Source organism: Astyanax mexicanus, chromosome 1 (assembly GCF_023375975.1).
Source record: "Astyanax mexicanus isolate ESR-SI-001 chromosome 1, AstMex3_surface, whole genome shotgun sequence".
Lineage (NCBI taxonomy): Eukaryota > Metazoa > Chordata > Actinopteri > Characiformes > Acestrorhamphidae > Astyanax > Astyanax mexicanus.
In genome coordinates, this window is record NC_064408.1 from 77001948 (window position 1) to 77018996 (window position 17049).

The 17049-nt window shown below is 36.0% G+C and overlaps 1 protein-coding gene across 2 annotated transcripts in view; it reads right to left on the reverse strand.

The window, feature by feature from the left end:
* The window catches only part of itpk1a (inositol-tetrakisphosphate 1-kinase a), a 36760-nt gene that overhangs the window by 19356 nt on the left and 355 nt on the right, over nucleotides 1-17049 (reverse strand). The window contains exons 2-5 of one of the 2 annotated variants that reach the window (XM_007258196.4): nucleotides 15432-15548; nucleotides 11083-11107; nucleotides 2057-2182; nucleotides 1292-1409 (exon numbers count right to left, since the gene is read on the reverse strand). In XM_007258196.4, the coding sequence (XP_007258258.3) occupies nucleotides 1292-1409; nucleotides 2057-2182; nucleotides 11083-11107; nucleotides 15432-15526 (364 nt within the window). In that variant the 5' untranslated portion in view covers nucleotides 15527-15548. The remainder of the gene's footprint in view (nucleotides 1-1291; nucleotides 1410-2056; nucleotides 2183-11082; nucleotides 11108-15431; nucleotides 15549-17049) is intronic. The other variant, XM_015608112.3, reaches the window with a different exon arrangement.

Sequence of the window (17049 nt, forward strand, 5' to 3'; positions counted from 1 at the left end):
TATTTTTCACTGATCTGAAATGCTTGAACTGTGAAAACTGAAAGACACGGTAGTAAAAAAAATCTATGTTTTGGAGCTCAAAGTCTTTTCCAGGTGGTGTTAAAGTTAGATGTCATTTGCACCTGGTCACTTCATGTGTCTTGATTATTTGGATGAGACCAAGCCACATAAAAATGCAAGAGTAAACACACCCAAGACGCATTTAAAACAGATACTTAAAAAACGATTGCCTGAACCACTTCAGAAGGCATTCGAGCCATATTACAGCAGTGCCAACTAGGGCTGAATGATATTGGAAAAACTGACACTGACATCTAGCAAACATTCTGTGATTTTGAAACAAAAGCCATCAGATACCAGTGACATGACAACATGACATGACGTGAATAAAATATTCTGTGTGTCTAAGATTGAAGTAAAATGAATTGTGCAGCCCTAGTGTAAATGCATCCAGATGCAATTAGCAATCAAATCTCTTCTGCATACTCATCAGTATACAATCCAGATACTAATCACACGAAGTGACCAGGTGTAAACAGGGTCTTTGGGTGGGAGCAGTGAATTTACAACAGCAGCAAAACATACACTCCTTGGAGAAAGCATGTTCTGGGCCTCACCTGACCATGTGTGATTTAATTAAAATTACAATTATGTAGGGCACACAGATTGAGCTTCTAAATTTTAGATTACGTAGTGAATTTAAGCTAATATTCTTCTTCTTCTTATAATTATTATTATTCACAACAGAATTTACAACAGCAGCAAAACATCCACACAGGTGGAGGAAATGTGGTGGAATTCCTTTGGCAGTACGCCACCATTCCAGCTGGCGATGTGGTGGGGGATCGAGCTAAAACACACAAGCGCACTGATCTCTCTGTTGTTCACGAATGCACGTTGAGGGTGGCACAAAGAATGAACGACTCAGCAGCTTTGGGCTGTAAGCCCCCAATAAGCCTCATCCTCGGCCAGCGGACAAAGTGAACGACCCAGGCTGGACCATTTTAAGGGCTCAAAGGACTACTGAAGAAGCACATGCTCATACCTTTCAAGAGAACAGCAGATATGTGTAGTTATGTCATTTTACTATGGCAATACTGCTTTTTTTTTGCACAGTCAAATAACTTCAGGGTGCACAACTGCAGTGTTTGCTATTGTAATTGCACACAGTACGTTTGCATGACTCATGACACATATATTACATATTCCAGAATGGCTTTCATTAATATTAACAAATGCTTGTCATGAAAATATACTCAAACATTATGTGAACAAATACGCAAATACAGACCCTTCATGCTCTCCTCTATTTTGTGGATTAGCGTGTAGGACTTGAATCGGTCGAGCAGAGTACGAATGGCAGGAAGAGGGTCTAGAATGACAGTCTCCGGATGGGCATCAATGTATTCCTGAATGGGAATAAAAATTAAAAAATCAAAAACTACTACCATTTCTGTTGCATTTAAAAACAAATAATAACTAAATAAACTTAAAAACTAAATAAACAATAAACAATGTTAAAAATATTTTTGTGACTGTGTTAACTTTGCTAGTCTACTATGGTAGTTTAACAGTAAACTATAAGTCATTTTTACTTGACAGGGATTAAGACTAGTCGTAGATTTTCCTTTCAATAAAAACTCTCCATCCGAAATGCTCTGTAATACAACCCTACTCCTGTATACCCAAATAAATCCCAACTCCACCAGTTAGTACATCACATTCAGATTTCTATCCTTTTGAAAAACAGTGCTGTATAATGGGATGTCCCATTGGGTTGATCTGGAGTGGAGTGGAGTGCAATTTGTGATCCAGACTTAATTAGCTATCATCCAAAATCAGAACTTGACCTCACAAATGCTCTTAAAGATGAATGCAATCAATTCCTTCCAGCAATGTTGTAACATTGAGTATAAAGCCTTCCCAAAGGGGTAGAGGGTGTAACTGGGTAAACTCCCTTTTAACACCTTTAATATCAGAAAAATGAGAAGGTGTATACAGACAGTTGGTCACAAATAGTGTTAACTAGCGTCCACAGTTTATGAATGTAGGTTACCTGCACACTTTGCACAAGCAATAAGGCTTCTGTGATATTCTGGTCCGCTTCCACAATGTGGTCAGTCAGTTTATGGATGATGGCGTCCAGGGGGCCCTGCTCCTCCAGAGGTTGGCTGAGGTCCAGCTGGTTGGGGACAACAGGGTCAAGAGGTCATATTTCAGTGGTAATCCTTTAGGAAAACTCCCATGACAAAACATGAGTAATGAATTGTGAAAATAGATTTTCTGTTAAAGCTACAGCCCTCCAGCAGCAATAGAATAGGCTGCTTGCTCTTTATTTTGACATGTGCTTAAAAGCAGAATAGCATGAGTACAGCAAATCGGTTCTATGACCTATGATTCGTAGAAAAGGATTATCTTATATGGACATCTAATTATTCTATATAAATCAGTGTCTTTTGTACAAGCCTGACACATCTTACAGATGATGCTGCATCACTGCCTCATGGCCAGGATTTCTGCTCGTGGCTACCATGGTAGCTTAAAAAGTTGTAAAGCCTCAAAGTGGCACAAACAAAAACACAGAGACTGATTTAAAGTATTGTACTTTATTGTGCTAATAATGTGGGATGTTTTATTAAACAGGAAACGGATGACAACATTTCTGTCACTGGTCATCTTTGCCATATCAAACATACTTGGTTATTGAGGACATTTTTGTCTGTGTGCAGCGGATGTTTAATAAAGGTGTTTTACACAATATCAGTTATAAAATCCATGAACTGTAAACAGCTTAGGACTGACTGTACTTAAGAAAACTCACTATTAACTGGCTGTAACATAATTAGACTGTTAATTCTACTTGAATTCTCTAATGAATTCTGTCTTTCATCTTTGGCTGATACTGAAATTAATTTTCCTGAGCTTAGCTTTAAAATGAGCTTTTTTAGTTCAAGCACTTCACTTAAGATAAGCATCTCAAAGTAGTCTGTTATAATAGGCTTAAATACTATACTTCTCCACATAAACACACCATGAACAACAATACATCAGACAGTGTGAGTGTGTGCTGTTTCAGGCTACTGGAGTGTATTCTTTCTTTTATCCCTGATCTAATATTTTGAGATGTGTATCTCGACTTGATATCTTTACATCTTCAAACAATGGAGGGGTGAAAATTTTGCCTAAATTTTACCCACAGTTCCGTTGGGACTGACCCTCTAGGACATGCAAACTATTTTCTTCAAACCGACCCATTAAGGATTTTTGGCAGAAGGCAGGAGCTTATGGAGATGGCAGGGGGAGGGGCCTGTCTGTGACTGACCCATTCAATGGTCATCCTTTGAAGAACTATAATAAATAGATGCAGAATCTGGACTGAGGGACAAACCATGGCGTGGGCTAGATGGGATATTTCTGAGTAGAATTCTCAGAAGGCCTCGGTCTGATAAAGGCAAGTGCCTGGAAATGTTCTAAAAGAATAAATGTGTCACAGGTGACTGAAGAAAACAGGTATGGGGAGCAGGTCCAGATGACACTTTTGTTTACTGTATGTGCACGTGTCTTTGACAAAGAGCACACTTTAGAGCTCTTCAAGAAGAGTCATTCGGTTTAAGTGCTTTGGCTGATACACACGTCAGCTGTGTTCTTAGGAAGCGTGGTGTATCTGTGTGGGTGGGTGTGGGGATTTACTAAAAGCTTTAACTGCTTCCAGCATGCCACCAGGCCCTATTTGTTGTAGCAGTTTGTAAATCCCCCGTTCCCCTTAACTTCTCCAGCCAGTTTTTCCTGAAAATAAGAGCCAGCATGTGATTCTATTGCCAGAGGATACGGAACAAGTTATCTGTACATCCAAAGAGTAAACACAGAGGTGTATAGCAAACATTTCCTTGTATTCTCAGGATCTTAAGGATCAGATAATTCTCTTTACTTGTAAGCGATATGTAATATGGGTAGATTAACAAATGGCGTCACTAACGATGCATGTGGACAACTGGTCAATATTTTACAGATTTAAGACACACAAGCACACTGTCTATGGTTTTAAACAGAACAAATATGTGAATAATGTATATAATAGAACATGTTAATTCCTTACTGATGGCTCATTTGATTTCTTAATCAATTGTATAATAATAATGTAGATCAATACTATAATCGCTTGTTAAAATTTAGATGGCTCAATAAAAGCATATTTTGCTAGGGCACAGAACTGAACTCCAGTTGGTCCAACGAAAGAAGTTGGTGTTATCCACTATGCTATACAAACTGACTTATATAGCAATTTAGCTACATAGTTCCATCCAGTTCCATCCAGCCATTTATCACAGATTAAACCAAATTGTCAGATTAAATAAAAATATAATGTTCAAAATATATGCTAATGCAGTAAAGATAAATGAAGCATTTGCATTATTGCTATGCATCTTCAGCAAGCACAAAGAAGGTCTGAAGAAAGATGATTCCAGGATTATCTTATCTTCAGTTGCTGAAACTGCAGTTATTTTCATAAACAGGACAGAGGTTAGAAGGAATGATAAGACTAAGGAAAGAGAGACTATATGTTCAAAGCTCTGTAGAAATATACATTTTCAGCTTTAAGATTAGCACTAGAGGTCTACAGTCAAATCAGCTAGGTTAGTTCCAGCTATAATCTGCAATTTCCCAAAGTTTACTCCAAAAAAAAACTACCACTTTAAACAACATAGTGGAGGAGAACTCTCTCTGACAACCATGTGAAATCGGAAAAAGAACAATAAAGAATATGCAATAAAATTTGTTTTCTCAAATTTGTTTTCTTGGGCTAGGTTATTATACTGTGAAAACGTTTTAACTTTAATGTACCTTTTTAGACAGATATAAATGCATTTATACTGTATTATTAAAACATAAACAGATGTTACTTTAGTTAAACTATAAAGTAGAATCTCTTCCAGAAATTTGTAAATGTAACGTAACAAATATTAATTTGAATTATCTATAGTAAGATATTGAGATTTGATCTCAGTATTATCATGTATCCAAAATTATGTCTGAAGTTTAAGGGAGCCTTTTTTAATAGACAGAAATAAAGACTAAAATTTGTGCTTTTTCCAGAACTATGGCTCTAAAGGCAGACTACACAGGGCTAAATACAGAACCTGAACAGTTAAACAAGGAAAGAGATTATATCTCTGTGGATTAGCATATTGATTGCAGTATTTATGGGACATTTATTATGATAGGAGAAAATCTATTGCTGGGTGTAACACAGGTAGGTAATGTATGACGCGAAATCAGGCCAAAGTCCATCCATTCCTTTCTTTGCTTTTCCACACCCTTCAGTGCCTATTCATTATACACTTGTCAATTCAGTATCAGTCACCAGAGCATGGAGTAGAACCCTCTGCATTGTGTGTGTGTGTGTGTGTGTGTGTGTTTTAGCTGAGTCAGTCTCTTATCTCGAGCTGTCTGTAAGATAGTAAAAGAGCTGGACTGAAGGCCGCAGGACCTTGAACTAGTCTCCCTGCCCTACTTACTTGCATGTCTCGCTTCTAAACTATGATAATGGAGAAACACACAGACAGTCTAAGCAACCTTCACATTCACTTCCCCAAACAAACCCTGAATGACTTTGGGTTTGTGCCCAAGTCCCTGAAATAGTGAACATGGCATACCATCATAAATATTTCCTTGGTTTATTTTCACTGACGACAAACGCCCTCATTAATACCAGCCAGAGTTTTTGGTTTGCATGAATGCAGGGCCACCCAATTTTTTTTTTTTTTGCGTAATTAATGTTTACGTGAGCCGTTATATGTCATTAAGTTCACCTGACACTCATGATACAAACAACACATAAACACGTCCTGTTCAAACATTGCATGTGTTGACTGTCATGAGGATGACACACAAATGACGAACGTCAAACAGACCTTCGGCAAATATTCTGCTGAAACAAATATAACCCTGATAGATGCAAATCAGAGATAAACACATTAGACACATCAAAGCAAATCTGTCTCTAAACATGTTTATCTTTGCAATGTACAGTATAGTTCTCTGCAACAGGCAAGAAACTAAGCTCATTACACATACTGAGCTTAGCACTGAGCCTGTAAAAATACTCTATATCATCAGAATTATTGCTGCATAATATATCGTGTCAGCAGCATCATTGGGGTGTGCACAACAGGTATGCCCATATACAGTATTGTACTTTACTGTTGTCCTATTAAAACCATGCACCTCTCACATCATGCAGCTCTTTCTGTTTTTATGTTTCTACATAAAATTTTAAAACACATACATTTTAACAAAGTTACTTACACTGTGTAAACATTTTGTGATAACTGGACCAATAGAAAAAACCCTAAAATAACATAACCTCTCTTTATAATAAAAAAATGTTTTCTTTTTAAATGTTTTTTTTTTATTTTTTTACGATTTTTAGAGGGCAGTAATATATACTAAGGATCTACAGACAGCTCTCTTTCAAGACGGCTGTGCAGGTTTTCTGGTAAAACATATGTTGACCAAATAAACATTGCCTGAATAAGTAGGATGAGTCAGAGTTAACATGATATGTTGCCTCAGGTTTTTCAGACATTAGAATATTGAGCTTTCACCATATGGTCCAACCCCACTGTATTTAAATCTAAAGCCATGTGGCTTCTGGCAGTTCTGAACTGAATTGTGAATCTGCCGGAAGAAAATCTGACATTTTCTGCTACAATCTGCCATTGGCAGAATGAGGTTTTGACTTAGACTGGACTACACCACCTTCCAGTGCCTTATGCACATAGTATTACAGCACCTAAAAAAAGTATTACAGAGTCTGTAGTCGGCTGAATTCATAAACCCCACAGTTGATTTAGGATGTTAATGGGGTTAAGAGTATTCAGTGCTTTACATCAGCAGGAAGCTAACCCTGGAAGAGCAAACATAAGCTGCCCTGAAGTAAAAGGCCCTGGCCATGAAGGGAGCGATCCCAGTACTTAGATTATTGATCACGCTGCAAAAGATCAGGCTATAGATACTAATGTCCAAGTTGGTTTAGCTCACTCGCAGGTTCTTGGACAATACCAATGTCTTCTAATGGTTGCCAGGCCTTTGAGCATCTATCTGTCCACTTGCTGTGAGGAACTTAAGTGGCTTTTTGGGAAAGTGCAGCCCAATGTGTGCCTCGGGACCCTGCATCATTACCCTGCTGCTCTCAATGCAGCTCTAGCTGTTTTTTTTTATATAAATGGGGACCCCACTGGAATTATTTATTTTTTTTAAATAATTATTTGTATTTAGTTTCTGAATTTAACATATTGGGTAAAAATAAATAAATGATAGATTAGGCAAGTATGCAGAAGTTAGTTCTCTCTAGAGTATTTGTACTTTTAAAAATCACCAAAACCTAGCGGTGCCTAAAAATTTGAATAAAACTGCACATTTTTTGGCTGATCACTCTGCATCTACATTGTTGGAAAGCAGCACTGTGTCATCTGGGACGTGATGACGTGAGTTCAGGGAGTTTAGTGTATTTTTGGAAGTTGTTGCATAATGCTGTAAGAGAGTTTGAAAAAAGAGGGCTTAAATTTGATTGGAAAGAAAGTGGAAATCGTAGTGGTTTGACTAATGCAGTATTAGAGGGCCAAACAGAGGGAAAAGGATTCATCATTCATCCAGACATGTATACAGTAACTCACGTCTGGAGGGCTGAGTAATGTACTTCAAAATTAGCCAGCCTCAAACCACCTAATTCCTCAGGCCTCTCTAAGCTAGACAGTAAAGTCTGAAACACTTTAACACAATCTCAATGAGGGCCTGAAAGAAATCACCAAAACAAAACATGGAGTGTAAGATGAAAAATGAAATGATTGATGTTCTGCTGTGCGTGGGTTAGTCTTAAATACCATGGGTAGTTACGTATCTCACTAAATATGTTTCATCACAACCTAATATTCTCATATTTACACAGATTTCCCTGAAGGATTTTTAAAGAAATGACAAACATTAGACAAAGAAAACAAAAACTATCAGCAAACAGTGTAAATGTTTGTTGTGGGCTTCACTACAGCCCAGATTTAAGACTACAGAAACCAGGCAGTGTAGTTAAGTTACTGTTTATGAGGACATGCACTACTGTGCAGAAATCAGAAACACATCATCTGTTTAATTTCTAGTCAAAGCAACCATTAACATTTTTTTCAATTAGGATATCTGAGAAGGTAAAAAAATATAGGGGCTAAAAAAGTGATGCCATAAAATAACCACTTTCGATTCCCTACAGTGCTTAACGTACTTTTGGGTAAAGTTCGTTCACTCAATGCTCATCTTTACAACGCTGTCAGGCAGTTATTTCTAGGCAAGATCAAGATCAAGCTGATTTGAATGAATGGAGAGAGACCTAATTACAGTTTCAAAAGCATATTTTATATCACTAACCAAATCAAATACAAAACTTCACAAATTGTATGTAGCTTTCAGTTCAATAACTGATTTTTCAGATTGTTTTTGCAACTGCAGAGATTTCCACATTGAGGGGGGCTTTCATACAGAAGTTATAGTTATATATTGAGGAGACCAATCATGGTTGAGATGAGATGAATGGGAGTTCTCATATCACTCAACAGAGGATCTGTTTATAAGTGCCACAATATCAACCCTCCACTGCTTGTCACATAGGCAGCAAGCTTTTTTTTTTATAAAAAGGCTTTTCTGTTTAAGGGCAGGACTTTATCTGTACAAAAGATATGAAAAGTAGTGAGTAGTTAAAGTAGAAAAAAGAAACAAACAGGGCTAAACAGAGAATGTGGTGTTGACCAAAAAGCTTAAACTGTGACAGGCTGGTCCCCATAACACAACAGTAGCTTAAAAATACCTTTGCACTGACATATATATATATATGTCAGTGCAAAGGTATTTTTTAGCTACTGTATATGTATGTATGTATATGGAATTTAGTGAACACGCTTATCTAGAGTGACTTCCAAGGTTACTCTTATTACAAAGATGGGTCAATGTGGTCTTAAAAGCCGTTCACAAGGACTCTTATTGGTGTGGAGTGGAATATTTAACCAGACTGCAAAAAACAAGATGTCTGTCTGATTTAATCAAGTTACAAAATAACTGGCCATCACTCCAAACTTTTAATTTAAAAAGTATATGAGGCACCACAAGCTACTATAACTTTAAACCAAACAATCAGCTCAATTTATTTGCACTAGATGGCTCAGAAAGGACCGCTGTCCTAATCAGCACATCATACTGCAACATGCATGGAAAACACCAGACCCAAAGAGTTATTTAAAAGCATTTGATAAATTCACTGTTTACTTATTGAATATGGGATGCTTGACCTGAACCTACACCTAATTCATCCATCTCCAAAAGTGAATGTCCAGAATTAATTATCCAAAATTGTACTATACTGTGTACAATACCAAAACGACCATCACTGGTCTCCAAATATATTCAACATCTAACTGAAATCATAAAAAAAAACTTTTTTAACCATGAAATGAAAATGGTATCAAGAGGGTTTCTGAGCTTCAGCTGAGTGTTTATGCCTGATGATAGGACTGGGTGATGGAAGGTGGAGGTGAAATGTGCTATTATCTGTTAAAAACGACAAAGATACTCTGGGCGATATGACAAAACACTGAATTAAAAGAATAAATTAAGAATACACTACTGCAACAAAATTAATATTAACATTTATTATTGCATACAATATGATACGGCACACCCCTAACTGAGATATAAAAAAAACAAGAATTTTATCAGATTTATAACAGAAGTCAATGATCCAGAATGTCATGATTCTAATAATGCACTCCATATATGTTTCTGTGTTTGAAGCATCACACTGATTTACTGTCACAACAAAGCATACTGAGAGCAGAGATGACAACAAACTCAGAGAAAGAAAATATTTTAGAAATGAATATAAAAAATAAGATTGGAAACAAGGAGAGATGTATGCCTCTTCGGCATTGTACCTATGTGACTGCCTGAATAGCATTCTACAAGTGCAAATATCTACCCATAATGGCACTTTCACTAACCTGTAAACCAACAATAATCACCAGCCATTAGCAAAGGTAAACTTAAATTTAAAATGACAGGTAAAGAGCCTGCCAAAAAAGTGCCTTAACCAAGAACATTATAAACTACCAGAAAGCATGATAAACCAAAAACAAAGTTCTTTACACCATGTCACATGGTGCATTTTTGTTTTTAGCACATTACATTATGCTGCTGTTGTACCTGAACAAAACTCTGTGATTTAGGTAAAATCACTTTGATCTGAGCTGCTTGTCTTTGTGGATGTAAGTAGGCATTCTTGTTAATCAGTTTTTTCGTCTTTGTGATCTTAAAATCTATTAATAATTATCAAGAATGGAACTGGTACTCAATAACTCCAAAACAAACAAGGGTGTGCTACAACATAAGATACGGGCCCTGTTGTATAGTACTCCCTCCTGTGTGTACTCCCACCTTTTGCCACACCTCATGATGCATGATGACATCATTCATTGAGAAACCGGAACTGATGGACACTGTCGCTTTTCAAGAGCTTAGTTTTTTACTGAGAGTATTTATGATTGTGTCATGGTTTATGTTATTCAGATAACTGAGGTATCACCAAAATTCAAATTTAATTTTAAGAAACAAAGTGACAGTAGGGCATGTCTAGGCTTGGCGTGTTTAACATTAGGCTTAACCGATGATCAGATTTTTTGTGAATGGAAAGTCTGTTTCCTCCAGTTAAAGGTCATTATTCATTAATTTCCTCACTGAGCTGTAAGACATAACCTGCCTGCAGATTTACTCAACCTTACTGTAACTGCATCCTGTGCATTTGATTCAATACATTAACCTTTAAACTGCCTGCTTTCTTAGATCAAAAAATATTTTTTATTAGATAGGCCAGAAACCTATTAAAACACTTGGAATGTGTGACTGCTTTACAAATAACCTTTACCTTTGTCTCCATTTTATATGTGGTTATTACTTTTACTGTAATGCATGTCATGAGCAATGCCTTTAATCTACTGCTGGTATAACAAGATGAGCTCAGTGCCAAAACTGCACATAAACCTTGCTTACCTGCACCATCTCAATGCCCCTTTTCCTGCAACACAGAAAAAGAGAGGAGCCAGAATTAGTAATTAATGCATAACGAGGAGGAATGTGTACAATAACAAAACTGACATTTAGCAGAATGACTGTTTTAAACAGAAGTGGAAAAAAGTGGGGAAATCCTGTTTCTTGGCAACCTAAAAAAATTGCTTTTGTAAGTGAGGATCCCTCTCTGGCTGAGGACTGCCCTCTCTTACACAAGCAGGGCTGAAATTCTCCAGATTCCCGCTCACAGTCTCTTACTCACACTCACACACACACACACTGACATGCACACTGTAGCTTCTATACAGAATTAGCAGAGGGTAATCTATCAATATTGCATACATACAGCATGCTTTAATAAATAAGGCAAAATTAGTCCCGTTTAACTGAATATAGATCAACACAGTATATGTGCTGCTTAATGCTTAAACATGAAAGGGCTCTAATCATATATGCCCATAATTATACAAGGATGTCAGGCTTGCAGTGGAGCAACATACCTAAAAACCATAAAGCAATCCTTCACCTGAGATGTTGATAACAAAGTTCAGATAACAAAGAGGTCAATGGCTGTAAATGCAATGCTGACAGCACAAATGAGTCATGTGACAAATAAGAATGACAATGGCTTCTGTTTTAACCCGTTAATCTGCAGCCTTTTATTTAATGATTTATTTATTACTGAGTAACTGCCAGTAAATCTGGTGACTACTCTAAAACTAGTATGTAAACTGACTTGTTATACTTTCTATTCTAAATGTAATATAATACACTGTGATAGGTTTTCCCCTTTCATTTATTCATTTGTGAAACACAGCTCATTTTTGTTAGTAGAATTTTGAATATTAATGAGTAGGGCTCCATTGTCTTGAAAAAAAGACATTGCTATATTTTGTTGTTCTGTGACATATATTGCAATATTAAAAATACAGGAATCTTAACCAAATTTCATAAGATGTCAACAAAAGATTCATCAATCAAAGATTTAATCAATAATTGGAGTAAAATAAATGCCATTCGGTAGATATACATTAATAATCTGGTATATAATGTCAGGCAAAATGAAAACAGTGTGAATTTCTCTTTGTATTATACAGTAAAAAAAGTTTTTAAAAATGTACTATTTAACATTGCACAAAACATTTCATTGCACGGAATATGACTATGTACACATTACAATATTGATTAACGTTGCTAAAACAATATATTGTGCAGCCCTATTAATGACCACTGTTCTCAAGAACTCAACAGTGGCTGCTATATGCACTAAAAGATCAAATTTAGTCACCATTTAGTCACTGCACTTGTCCCACCCGATCACATTACTACACACAGGTGTTCTACATGAACCTTAGAATTCTTGTAGCTCTTGTGTACGTTACAAATGTCTACTAGCCTGGAAAAACTTATACAAAAATCTCTCTAACAAAATAGCTTTCATTTGAAGCTTAGTTTGGATGTTAAAAGATAAAAGAGGAGTAATGTTTGAGATATGTGTAAATACATCACTGACTGGCACATTTGCCATTTTAATTTGAACAAAGCAAATAAAATTAGTAGAAAATTTTACCAATTACCGTTTTTTGCATGCCAGTGATGACATTTACTGATGTGGAAAATGCAAGGGACGTGAACTAGTATTGTATCCCATGACCTTTGCAATGGTCCAAGTCATCGGACTTGACTTGACTTTTGGCTGCTTTTGTCAGGAGTAAAGCTTTAAAACTGGTGCAAAAAGAAAACATGTAAAGCACAAATAAGGTTCAATCTAAATGTTTTTTTCTGAAAGAAGAATTCCTGCAATTCTTTCATGTAAACACAATCTCTTTTTACAAACCAGTTGACACCTGAACATGCTGAGTGACCAAAGGAATTACTGCAATTCCAAAACACTCCCTTGTCTGCATAAATTCCTAAGTGTCACTTATACACAAAAACATTTCCTATTTATATTGTTTGAGCTTGTCATACTCACTTAAAACTAGTAATTAGAATGTGTACTACTACTACTAGTCTGTTCTACTACAAAGCTAGGCTGCCTGAAAGGGACATTTTGTTTTAATCCATAGAGTAACAAGTCACAAGAACGATTCTACATCAGACACCTAAGAATGCGTGGAGTCTCCAGAGATATGCAAGCTATGTTACTCTTAAGCCTCTCAAAAACAAGGCAGCCAGCTTGGTGCTCTCCCAGGTAACCAGCGCACTTTGTCCAAGCTCTGCCTTTTTATGGCCAAAACACCACGGACGCCCATATTACAGGCTCATTAAGAGTGCTCCAGAGCAGCTCCGTAATTCAAACAAGCTCCAAGCACAGCACCCTGATGCAATCTCGGATACTGTAGCACACAACGTCTGTAAAGGGAGTCCCCTAGATAAGGACTGTCCAGATAAAGATCTGCTGGCAAACACAAATGACCGCCCGTGAGTGCAATGGTATGCTGAAAAAAAGCAATACACTGATTCAGAATTCAAGACAAATGTAATATATATATTTGACATCAAATACAGCCACTGGCAGACGAGTAAAACACAATACAGTTATCATTAAATTAGGTTGAATTCACTTGGAACAGTTGATCTTAACACATTATAGTTCCTATATTTTCTATACTGAAATACTTGCTCACATGTAGGATACTTGTGTAAGTGTAAAGACAGTGTCCCTCAGTCAGTGCTTATTTAATAAATTAATAATAAAGTTCAAAATAATTTGGGAGAACTTTTATGTACTTTTAATCTAAATATTTTATTTAAATATGGCAAAAATAAAAATAAAATCAACTAACATATTGATCAAAAAGTCAGGAATGCAAAAGAGGTTGTGCCACTATTTTAAATGCTGTCTAAATATTGTTTGCTTTATAAATCGCACCTCAAATTATTTTCATTTTTCCAAAAATCCTCAGTAAGTCTTATAATCTGGTGCACCTTATATATGAATTCAACCAGTCAGGTTGTAAAGAGCAGTAAAGCCACTCTGCTGAAGTACTGCGTTAAAAAGGAGTTTCACTTTATTCTCCAGTACCAAGGCTGGAGCAGTATTAGCATTAGCTACTAACCTTGCTTAGCGCTAGCTCTTTAGTCGTTAAGAGGTGAGTATTATCGGACTGTAGGCTGCTGGAGCAGTATTAGCATTAACCGCTAGCTCTTTTAACATTCAGAGGTAAGTATATTGGACTGTAGTCTGTGCGTTTAATGTATTTAAACAAGCTACGTGCTAATATCTAGCTAATATTGCCTGGCTTACAGGACACTCAGGGTTCCTCTGTGTAGCGAAATCGAGCGACATTAGTCGCTAACTGCAGCTAGCCATAGTGGAAAAACTGGAAATCTAAGCTTACTGTAAATTAACGGAAGCACTTTTCTCACCCAAATAAGTTTTCAGGAGTTTTCAGGAGAGACATCTGTGCAGATTAAAATCCAGCGCTCATTTAACTTTAACGCAAAATGTTTTTTATAAGAATTGCAGTTTTGTTTACTTAACTTAGCTTTACTTAACTTACTTAACACCCCACCACCACCCAGCGGCGAGACCTGCTGAATTAGAAGGAAAACATGGTGACACCCCTGTTCCTTCCTAGTGTCTCATAATGCGCCTTAGACCAGAAAATAGACGTTTATTGATAGTGTGCCTGATAATCCGGTGCCTCTTATAGAGCGAAAAATACAGTATACAAATATATTTTTAAAAATTGGCTTGTAATCATGATAATTTCTCCACAAATTATAAACAGATAAATTCTCTTTGAGTGATTTAAAAAATTTGTCTTATGCAAAAAAGCTACAGTACAATAAGAACGTAGATCCAGTTTCTCAAAAGCATCTTAGCATTAAGAACATCTTTACATTTAGAGAGAGAGAGTGCTCAGTGTGAAGCTGACTCGACCAAGTAAGAATCATTTTAATGCTAAGAACCTTTTTAAAAACCCACCCCTGGTTTATAATGTGATTACATTTAAATTTGTACGAGCGCCATGAAAAACCTGATTACATTGTTTTATCAGCTCAAAACAATGCATTGATGTAATTTTCATATAGATTAATTACTAGTACTGCTTGTGTGGAGGCAAACACACTGATTATTTCACTGATGAATAAGTCTACCTTCACACATCCAGCCCTGTTCTGACCTGTTTCCACTCTGATAAGATGTAGACTACTCAAAGTAAACTGATGTGTTTAGACCCCTTTCAAATGTTAATCGGAACTTAAAATTGTGCTAGCAATTAAATACTACTTGAGAGGCTTTAGTAAATATTTCATTATGATCTGTGAGAGCAGATAAGAGTGTTTGCTGCCGTGCAGAAGTGGTTCTCTGCTGGACGCACCTGCACATGTCCACGAAGGTGAGGAAATTCAGCTTCTTGATTTTCTTCTCGCTGAGCCAGTATCCCACTCTTTTTCCTCTCCCAAATGTCTGCATCTCTGCAACTGGGGCTTAGCTTCTGACAATAAAATCATATGAATCACTAAATTAAAGGTGGGAGTGAACCCCTTAAATGAAGGCTTCACAAGAGCAATCATTCCTAGAAGAGGTTGGAAAAAACAGGGGTATGGTCACAATATGTTGTCATGATAACACAGTTAGTACCTCTTGAACACTGAATAACTGCATGTATGTGTTTCATTAAAAAGGGCATTATTAACTCTGTTTAGCTGAGCTTAGTGCTCTTCAATATATGAACAAAAAATATCCTCACAGTTGACAGTATTTTGTCAGTGTGGCTCTGTTGTTGCATTTAATGTGTAACTTATCAAATTACAAAATATCAGGTGTATCTGGTGTTTTACAAATATCATGTTGGGTTTCAAATTGAAACCCATTTCCTCCAAGTAGACTTCTTCTTTGTTTCTTGCAGCAGGATGTCAAACAGGTGATTTATAATCTCAAAAAATGACTATTTAAGAAAACAGTATCATAAAATATATATTTTTATATAAATATAAATATTTCAAAATATTAATTTGAAGGAAATATTGGATTCAAAATGTTTCAAAAAGTAAAAAAAACTAACAAACAATTTTTGAGCAACAATACATAATACTGTATTGTTATATAGTCTTAGAAGGCAAACTAATAATTAAAAAAAATATATGTGATGGTGGGTTTTAAACTATGTGAGATGGTGGGGAACATTGTCACCATAGTATTACCTACTTAGCAGTATGAAATAATTAATATGATGTATTTAATATTATATACCAAACTTATAAGATACTAAAACAATACCCAAATTAAAAGACTTTAAAAATGACTTTTTACAGAGTACATCATTGTTGATGCAAAAACAGCATTTAAAAAAGTCATTTTAAACATGATACAATATTCTGACATACTGCTCCCAGAAACTGAGAAAGAGAAAAACATGTTTTATGTTTAGTCCAAGAAGTACAAAAAATTTAACTCTAGAAAGTAATCTACTTTTGCTTAGTTGCAGTTTAGTCATTAGTTTGGTTCGTTATTTCTTTTTTTCTATAACATATTTTGAGTGCCTTAAACAGGAGTTTCAACAACCTTAGGTTTCTAATATTACAATTTCTAGTTCCACAAGAAAATTTGTTATACCCCCTTCAGTACAGTAAATTTGCATTATTTCTTCTGTGAAATAGTGACTAAAGTAAAAGTGAAAATAACTGGAGTGAAAGTACACCTGCTTGTTGAATATGAAGTAATCTACTTTTACTCAGTTACATTTTTTATCATTAGTTTTTTATCTTTAGTTTAGTTTATCATTAGTCATTAGTTTAGTTCATTATTTCTTTTTTTCCATTTACATATATTTTGAGTGCCTTATACAGGGAGTTCCAACAGCCTTAAATTAGTTTTATTCTGTACAATTGTAATACAGTGAATGTATATATGACAGGACTAAATATGATTTTTAATAATGAAAGGTGCAAATGTTCAGATGGAAATGTTGTCATGTTGCCCACCCCTCTGCAAAC